The sequence below is a fragment of the Populus euphratica genome, unplaced genomic scaffold (assembly GCF_000495115.2).
Source record: "Populus euphratica unplaced genomic scaffold, PopEup_1.0 scaffold67.1, whole genome shotgun sequence".
NCBI classification, from domain to species: Eukaryota; Viridiplantae; Streptophyta; class Magnoliopsida; order Malpighiales; family Salicaceae; genus Populus; species Populus euphratica.
In genome coordinates this window covers 842,085-852,086 of record NW_011499914.1, presented here as the reverse complement: position 1 = coordinate 852,086, position 10,002 = coordinate 842,085, and the positions used below count along the sequence as shown (strand labels likewise).

Genomic DNA, 10,002 nt, shown 5'->3' with positions numbered 1-10,002 from the left:
TTTTTCATCCATAAATCCTCTATAGTTCCAGACTTTTCCAATAAAAACAATAAAACCACCTCTCTATGGCCCATCACGAAAATCCCTCAATGACACAAAATCTTAACAACCCATTTTAATAAATCCCAAAAAATTCTTAAACCCCGAATCCCATCAAAATCACAGCACAAGCACGTACCATTCAATCAATCTACCTAATCTATTTGCATTAAAACATACACACAAACAAATACAGAAAAATACAGTTAAACATGGATCTAAGAATATGACCTGGAGCCGGAGATTTAGATGGTGTTTTCTGGCGATCGTATCTTGGGTTTACCGGTGATGGGATTTTATTCTAAAAAGGAACCGAGGAAAAGAAAACTATGTATGCAAGTAACGGTTAGTGGATTCTAGAGAAGGAAAGGGAATTATGTGAGGGTGGTGGCATGTGCTGCGCACCTGCAAAGGAGCATTGGTCCTTTTTATTTATAGATTTGACTAATTTTCTTTGCATCATTGGGCCAATTAGGGATTGACAAGTAATGGGTCTGAGCTCCAAATTTAAAGGTGAGAGTTTTTTACAATCCCATCTAAAATTAAACTATATAAAAATATTTTAATGCGATGGAAATGATTTAGCTAGTTTATAAATAATTTAAAATTTTAATAAAAAAAATTAATAATTAAATTAAAAAAATCACTTGACTAAACCGTTTTAATATAAAAATTATTATAATATAAATCGATCAATTTAATTATTTAGTTATTATCTCAAGAAAAAAATAATAAGAACATGTGTTTTTATATTTTAAAATATAAAAATTCACTCAAAAATGTTATAAAAAATAATTTATTTTAAGTTTTTATATCTTTAACTAAAAATATTTTTGTGTTTTTTATATAAATTTTTTTATAACAAAGTTATAAAACCTAATTTATGGGTTAATTAATAGCAAGGTTCATATTATAAATTGAAAGGTAAATTCAAGTTAATTAGAATTAATTCTTTAATTTTTTTAAAAAAATTATAAAATTATATTATTTTATAGAAAATATAAAAAAAACTCAATAAATTGATTAATTAGGTGAATGCAAGTAATATCCAAATTACTTTTTTTTCTATAGATAAATCTATTTTTCAAATTTGATTTTTAAATCTAATCAAATTAAAATTTGAAAAATAATAATTTTATATTTGTTTCGAACTTTAAAATTCATTTATTATAAATATTATCCTGAACCGCAATTAACAAAAGGAGAACTAGAAAAAAGGAGAAGACACAAAAAAAAAAAAAAAAGCAAAGCTATCTTCTCCTGTGCAGAGTCTTCTTACCCGACAAAAAACACAAAGAGAACACGTGAGCCAAAACTCCCAACCTTTTCCCTCACATTCCTTTTGTTTTCCAAGCTCTTCTTTATTTAAGTTAACGACAAGGCATACTTAGAGCTTATGGTCAGTTTCATAATTCAATTCTGATTTTTTTTTAAATTACTTTTTTTAAAATGAAAAAAAAAAAAAAGACCGGCTACCTCGTAAGCATAGGTTGAAAAATGTTTTAAATACATGGAAAAATCAAGGTAGAGTTTCAGAGACAAAATTGAAAATTCACTGGTATTTTATTATATCCAAAATTAAAACACAATGTAAATTTAAAGTTAAATAAAATAATTATTGGATAAATATTTATAAAAATTAAATTTGAGAATTTAATTAGATTTTTAATAAGCCAATTTGATTTAATTATAGACCCAATAAAAAATTAATTAAGTTTAAGAATTAATTTGGGTCAAATTAAAAGAATTAATTAAGTATAAGGACTTAATTTGGATCAAATTAAAAGAATTAATTAAGTATATTAAAAGAATTAATTAAGTATAAGGAATTAATTAGACTTTAATAAATCAAAAAATTTATTAAGAATTTAATCAATAAAACATTAAGTTTGAAAATCTAATTTGAAGTTAATTGATAAGATTAAAATTTTAAAGGATAGAATTTACTTTATACAAGCTCAATTAGGTAAAAAAAATAAAATTACAAAAAAATTAAAATTTAAAAGATAATTAGATGTTAAATTGAAGAATTTTAAAATCAATAATCACTTTATAAAAAAACATAAACATAAAAATTTAAGAATGTAATAAAAATAAAAATCAAAGGTGGGATTCAAACAATTAATGCTGATTGATGCTGATTGGAGGTTTCATTACAAAATTTCAAAGATTTAGATATCAAATTAAAATATACCATAATTTCACTATTCATCATCTTCTTCTCATTTAAACAAAAGAAAAGGATGTTCAAGTGCTTTCTTTCCGGTCCTAATTTTTTATTTTTATTTTTTAGAATGTGTGTGATGAAAATGTCTTAACAAATTTTTTATAGTTGTTTTTGCTAATTTATTTATATTTTTTTTTAAATAAATCTTAAATAATTTTTAAAAAAAATCAAAAATCATTTTATAATTTTTTATGGGCCCCTCACATGTTTTCCAATCTTTTTATTTGATATTTGAATTATAAATTTATACTGTAAAATATTGACTTGATATTAAATATATAAGTTTCTTTTCAAAATTTTAGGGAAAAAATAAAAAAGATTGCTTGTTTAAAAAAAATATGTGTGTGTTTTTATTTATATGCACATAACCAAGTTTTTCAAAAAAAAAAAAAACTTGCATAATTTAGCATACTAAAAAAATCACAAAAATAATTTTTTTTATTTTGCATGCATATTAGATTTAATAGCTAATTTATTAAAGTCATGAAAACTTATCCTACATTTCAAAAAATCTCAAAAATCTATTTTGTTCCTTAATATACAAGATTATGAACTTATACATAAAATGTATTACTGATATTGAATAAAAAGATATTTTTTTATTTTTACATTTTAACTTTAAAATGATTAGATTTCAACCTAATAAGATAAAAATCTTCTTATCAAAAAAAACTTTTTTTAAACCTTAAGCAGAAAAATAGTTAGAAAACACAACAATATCTTAGCTTATATTAAACAAATAAATAATGCAACATACATCAGACAAAATGTATTTGAGGTGATATATCTTTCTTATACAAAATTAGTCCCTATATACAGATTCTAAAACCAATTGTGGTTTCTAATAACCAAAATATTAAATGACAGCTCCATTTTTCTTATTGATAAGAAACAAGAATTTCTTCTTTTTTTCACCCATCACCATAAAGATCCTAACTTGGAAGAACAATTGGCATGATACCACACACATGTGATTGTCAGGATAAAGGGGCAAAATTGTATTTGGAAGAAAATTTGATCCTTTCAAAGTAAAAGTGAAGAATGAACACTTTTAGCAACAAGACAAACGAGTAATGAATTATTCACTTAAATTCATTAATGAGAAAAAGAATTTCTAGCAAGTAAAGAAATCACAATAGACACCATAAAAATTGACCTGTGTAAAATTTAAAATATTATAGAAAATATTTATATAGAGTAGCTTGAGTGAGATAGAAGTTAAGTAGTTATGAAGACTCGGATCAGAAATATTAGACCTCACCAATAAAGCAAAAAAGAGATTAAGAAGAAATTGGGAGTTTATTTCAAACCAAGTAAAGATTCATATCGTCTAATTCCAAAGCATTGAATAATGTTTTTTGCGGAGAATTTACAAGAAACATCCCTACGAGATCCATCAAAAGACAAACCATTTCAAAATAATCAAATTTGAAAATACTTCTCCAAGGTTTTTATTTTTGAAAAATCTTTGTATGCTTTTCATTTTAGCATGTCACTCATTATAATGAAACTAACTGAAAATATTTGTATTTCTCACTTGTGTGGGTCACTCAGGAGAATTAGACCACTTAAAAAATATGTGTTTTTCGCAACTAGAAAGGTCACCTATAAAAATGAGACAAATCTTTATATCTTTCCAACGAGCAAGTCATTTAAAATAATTAAATAACTTTTAAAAAAATCTTTGATTTTTTTAACAACAACGGGTAGGTCACCTCTAATAATTAGATCATTTCTAAAAATATTTGAGTTTTTCGTTGACAAGGTTGATCGCTTCTTAAATGATCGCTTTCAAAGTTTTTCAAGATTTGAAAAACAAAAGGTGCTTTTATGCTTATTTTTCTTTACAAACTTACTACATAAAGCCAAAAAAAAATAAATTTTCCAATGCTTTTGTATTGTAAGTATTGTAAATAGGATGCAATTGTACCTAAATTTAACCCTATTTGTTTAAATTTATTTTTTTAAGGAGGTTAAAATTTAGAAATTAAAAGATTTGGTATCAATATTTATTTACGGGTGTGATTTGTTAACTTGTAAGAAACTTAAGGGTTATATTGTGTTTTGTTTAAACAAATTATAGATAAATCTATTTTTCAAATTTAATTTTTAAATCTAAATCAAATTTAAATTTGAAATAGCATGGGTTTATAATTTTTTTTTTTTGGAATTTAAGTCTCTTTATACTCTATACTATAAGGCATCAACTTTTCTCTATGCGAATCCATAATAAAAGGGGTATTTTTCCCCTTGTGGGATAGCATGAATTTAGGGGTTAGAAGGTAATTTTATATTTTTATCTACAATATAATTACTAAACGGCCTATAGAGGAAAAAAAACCCCTAGAGATTTTCGAGTTTTATGTATTTTTTTTGTACTGGTTAATTAATTAAATGCCTTTTAAATATACTCCCTATTAATAGTAATATAGGGAGGGGCACTTTTGGTTTTTCCTCATGATTGTTTTTTTTTTTGTAATTCTCATGTTGGGTTGGGTTTGGGGTAATTGAATAATTTCATAAATGTAAATAAATATTTATTTAAGAGGTGTCTGGCACATGTAAAAAATTAGGCATCGCTCGCGCTTTTCGAGTGGCATATGTAGCGCCCTAAGACCTAACTCCGCTTTTCAAGGCGACATTAGATGCATTGTGCCACCTCCATCACGGTGGTTCAATGTATGTATGGTAAAGCGGTGTAGTAGAGCTTTGACAATGAATTTTTTTCTCGCTCCTCTCTTTCCTCCTAGAAAATCATGGAAGTTATTGAAAAAAATACAAGAAAGTATAACTATTTATTTATTAAGTTAAATTAGATCCTCATTCTTTTTATTACAATATATTTTGCTTTGAATTATTTATTGAATTGATTTGTTTTTTTAATTTTATTCTTCCACTTGATTTTATATTAAATTTGATCATCATTATTTCAATTATAAAGTATTTAGTCTTGAATGATTTATTAGATTAATTTATTTTTCAAATTCATCCCTTTAAAAGATTTTTACAAATTATTTAGGCATTAGTTTAGATAAAAACAGAGAGAGCGCCGGGACAAGGTTTTTAACAAGTGTCTTCCTTGAAAGAACATTTCTCATGCTGCTTTTTTAGATCAAAATTGAGGATCACAATCTTGTTTTTCTAAAGAAGGGTAGTTGAAATGGTTTCAAGTGGAATGACCGCCATGAAATCATTCTTTAAAGGTTTCTAAATTACTTTCTTGCAATGAAATAGTCATGAATCATCCGTGTATAAGTGTGCGAAGTCTGTGATAACCAAGCAATCCATCGAAAGTTTAGATCGCCGGCCTTCCCTTGAACCAATGGCCAAACAACTGCGCTCCCTCCTTTCTTCTTGCTTGCTTTCTGTCACTGTATCCATTGTTCTACTCCATATACCATCTCGAGTTCATTCAGTAACACTGAAATCAGATATTGAAGCCCTTCGGGCACTGATGCAGGCTGTCGATCCCGTCTCAATTGTGAGGTATTCCTACCTCCATAGCTGGGATTTCACATTCGATCCATGTGAGGCTGCAGGGTTATTTCAAGGGATCGTGTGCACATTCCCTACAGACCAGTCGGCCAACCGTATAATGGCAATTGATCTTGATCCTGCTGGGTATGATGGCTTTCTAACAGCATCGATCGGGAATCTGACAGAGCTTACCTCCCTAAGGATAAGCAAAAACAACTTTCGAGGGCCAATACCAGAAACCATAGCCAACCTTCAAAAGCTCACCAGACTATCATTGACTCAAAATCTCTTCACTGGGAGAATACCTCAAGGAATCATTAATCTCAAGCATCTTCAAATCTTAGACCCTCCCTAAGGATAAGCAAAAAAAACTCCCGGGGGCCATTACCAGAAACCATAGCCAACCTTCAAAAGCTCACCAGACTATCATTGACTCAAAATCTCTTCACTGGGAGAATACCTCAAGGAATCATTAATCTCAAGCATCTTCAAATATTAGACCTGTCACAAAACCACCTCTCTAGCAAAATTCCTGCCGATATTACAACTCTGAGAAGCTTGGTGAAGTTAAGCTTGTCAAACAATGCATTGTCTGGCAGAATTCCAGACCTATCCGCATTGTGGCAGCTGAGCACATTGGATCTAAGTAGCAACAATCTAGATGGAATTGTGCCCAATCTTCCAATGAACTTGAGAAAATTGTCGCTGAGCCACAATGTACTATCAGGACACATTTCACCTGTGAGCGTCCTCCAACACCTCACAATACTAGATTTGAGTGATAACAGGTTTTCAGGTCTTATTCGTCAGGAAATTCTCACTTTGCCTCTGGTGGAACGCCTAAACATCTCAAATAATCAATTCACGGAAATGGAGCCATTGCCATACCCCAGGGAAGGTTTACAGCTTCGTGTGCTGGACGCACACGCTAACAGGTTGCATGGTCATCTGCCCATCAGCTTGGTTAATATAGCGAATTTATCATCGATTGATCTATCCCATAATCAGTTCTCTGGACGAATCCCACTAGAATATGGAGCCAAACTGGGGAGTTCATGGAAAAGCTTGCTCTTAGAAGACAATTTTCTGATAGGAAATCTTCCACCACAGTTTATTAACGGGACAGTGGCAGTTAGAGCCAACCTTGCACACAATTGCTTAAGGTGTCCGCCAAACATTCGGTTTTGCAGAGGAGGGCAAAGGGCAAACTCAGAGTGTGACGGGCAGCAAGATCACAGCACTTGAGAAGTTACTGATAATTCACAACGGATCATCAAACAAATTCCATGTACTCAAGCTTATAATAAAGTCCAGTGAGGCAAGCTTCCACTTCCTAATCAAGGGTGGGATGCGAGTTTAATTTTCATCCAAAGTATAGTTCAGTGGTTCCAGCGAAGGAGAAGGTGTCATAATCTCTAGTCTTCATTAATGCATTTCCAGTGTTGAACAAATTTCCATTTATCCATTGGATAAATTAATTATCTGTAATGTTGCAACTTACATTTTATCAACACATCTTAATTATCTGTAATGTTGCAACTTACATTTTATCAACACATCAAACAACAGAGACTTTCCCAGATTCAATGTGGATGAAAAGAGCAGTGGATTCTTTATTTTTTGTGGTATAAATAGGTGACTGAAAGCTGAAAAACAAAGAAACTATAGATAATCTTGAGCAAACGATGTTTTCACCACAATGCCAAACACGTCAGAAGGGTCATCGATGGTTATCGTTTTAATAAAGATGAAGTTATCAAGGAGCAAACTATAGATACTCATTAATTCGAGACCAAAAGATGCGTAGCATCATTGAGGTTTCATATAATGTTTTTTTCTGACAGACATGGAGTTCATTTTTTGTTTTTCTCACTACATTCTGTATCAATATCACCTGTAAAAGGGAATGAGAAAAAACAAATTTAATCAAAGATGAAGATAATTTCAATTCCTAAAGGTGGGGCAGAGCTAGAGAAATGGAGAAGATGGAGGAACAACTTTAAATCCTAGATATTGCTTATCAAGGAAAAGACATACACCAGTAATTACTTTGTGGCTGGTAGGTTGGAACGATGGATGGATGCATAGTGGCTGCTGGGTTGGAGTGGACTGTGTTCGTTTGGGTCATTTGTTTTTACAAGTCGGTGTTGAAAGCATATTATAAAATGATTTTGAGTAACATAATAAATACAAAAAACACTTAAGATGTAGGAGTGTAATGAATTTATGAAATGAGAAGCAACGTATGACTCTTCGCAGTTTTATTTGGTACATGTTATGTTGTATACGTACAGTGGGTAGACATGCATTTTCTTAATTGATTAATGAGGATTAAGTTATTGATAACAAAGAATTTATTTGATATAAAATTTTGGTAGAGTTTTCTTTGTATATAAAACATATTAAGTTATTGACTATTTTCAATTTACCCATTCAATCCATCACAGATCCTACAGTTCCAAACTTTATTTAATACTTAATACCTCATATAATCTATCCACACAATACACACACACCTTACAAACAAAATTAATATAAACATAGTCTATATATCATATTATAAAGTCTAAAAGAAAAATAAATATTATATATAATGAGAGAAATTAAAATATAACATAAATATTCTTTAAAATTTTAAAATGATTAATTACAGGACAACTAAAAAGTTTTGATTGATATATTATATCAGAGTTTATATAACTAACATATTACATGCTGAGTTAAGATTTTTATATATATCAAAGTTTATACAAAAAACATATTGCATAATCTAGCTAATACTATTATGCTCAAGTTAAATTTTTACATAAGTTTAACAAAACAGAGTCTTAAAAACTAATGAGTTTCGTGAGTATTAGATAACCTATTACAAAAATAACATAATAAGCATACAATTATATCGACAACATAAATAAAAATGATCACATAATGAATATAAACAAAGCATAAGTTTCCTAGAATTTCTAGTAATCAATTTATAAATTTCTTGGGAATTATTTAAAACTCAACTAAACATTATTTACGTATTTTTAATTGAATAATTTTATTTTCTTACATGAACCTAGCAACTTTGTTTAATTAGTTTTATTAAATCTTCAACTCTGCATGGTCCAGCCTAGCTATTTTTAGACAATTATACGTATCAATTTTTCCAAGTCATTTAAATACAAATACCTTTTATGAATCAAGCCTTATTGATCTTTTTCATGCATCCCAATATAGATATCATTAGCCGAAACTAATCTTGTAATTTGTTTCTCAGCAATCCTATCACGGATGTTATTAGCCAAAGCTAATCTTAAAATTCATTTCCTAACAACCCTATCACAGATATTATTGGTCGAAGCTAATCTTGTTAATATGTCAAATTTTATTTACATAAAACATAAAATTATTATAACTGCATTCATCAAAAAGACTTTAAATTGCATAAGTGTAAAGGAGAGGAAAAACCATGCACCTGTTCTGCTTGTCTCGTGACCTTCAATAGAAAATCCAATCCTAGATACTTCTTCTAAATCATAAAAAAGTCTTTGGTCATGATTACTTCAAATCAAATATTATAAACAATCTATATTCATTCATTACACATATGATACCTTCTATACATGTTTATTTTCTTATTATAACATACATATATATATTAAGTATATTTTCAAAATTAGTATATCAATATGCAAGTGTCCACATGACTCAGTTTTTATATCAATGAAATTTCAGCGTCTATTTCCATCTAAACCCTTTTATATGTTTCTTTTGAATGTTGACATATACATCTCTAATGATTTGAAAGAATTAATTTCAACATGAATCATTAGAATGCCTAAAATTACTTGTCTTTTACACACATGTAAATTTGTCCATCAATTTACAACATGACCAGTTTGAAATTTTTAATCCCTGAATGGAGTTTTAGACCTTATATTCAGGTGGTTTTTAGTCCTTAAGTGGAGTTCTAGAGCTTATATTCAGGTGAGGCTAAATCTTAGTGAAATTTAACATCCTCAAGTATAACTTTCTTGTATGGTTGCCCAAAATTCTTATTCATCTATTCTAAAATTAGCTAGAAGTCAGGTAATGAAATCTGTCATGTTACAAACAACTTGTTCACTAAATAATATTTTGTCTATATCTAGAGTTTTACAACTTCAATTGAAGCAAGGTCAGTGCTAAATGTTAGCTAACTCATTCCTCTATATCTGTTAAATGAGAAGTTATAATGATATTTATCATTTTCTATGTCTAAAAATAGTTGTAAT

At 28.9% G+C, this 10,002-nt stretch overlaps 2 protein-coding genes across 2 annotated transcripts in view; both read left to right on the top strand.

The window, feature by feature from the left end:
- Nucleotides 1-7,316, top strand: part of LOC105134408 (leucine-rich repeat receptor-like serine/threonine-protein kinase BAM2) — an 11,819-nt gene extending 4,503 nt beyond the window's left edge. The window contains exon 2 of the transcript XR_843976.1: nucleotides 7,062-7,316. The gene's annotated coding sequence lies outside the window, so the exon portion shown is untranslated. The remainder of the gene's footprint in view (nucleotides 1-7,061) is intronic.
- LOC105134409 (Leucine-rich repeat (LRR) family protein) lies at nucleotides 5,376-7,067 on the top strand. Its single transcript, XM_011038810.1, has 2 exons — nucleotides 5,376-6,089; nucleotides 6,245-7,067. The coding sequence occupies exons 1-2, from the start codon at nucleotides 5,589-5,591 to the stop codon at nucleotides 6,986-6,988; spliced, it is 1,245 nt and encodes a 414-aa protein (XP_011037112.1). The 5' UTR covers nucleotides 5,376-5,588; the 3' UTR covers nucleotides 6,989-7,067.
- Nucleotides 7,317-10,002: the final 2,686 nt, after the last annotated feature.

Bases quoted from the DNA above. Each gene is read 5' to 3' on its own strand.
- LOC105134409 (XM_011038810.1), top strand. From the start codon at position 5,589: ATGGCCAAACAACTGCGCTCCCTCCTTTCTTCTTGCTTGCTTTCTGTC. The intron at 6,090-6,244 runs CCTCCCTAAGGA...CAAATATTAGAC, and splicing joins AGCATCTTCAAATCTTAGAC to CTGTCACAAAACCACCTCTC.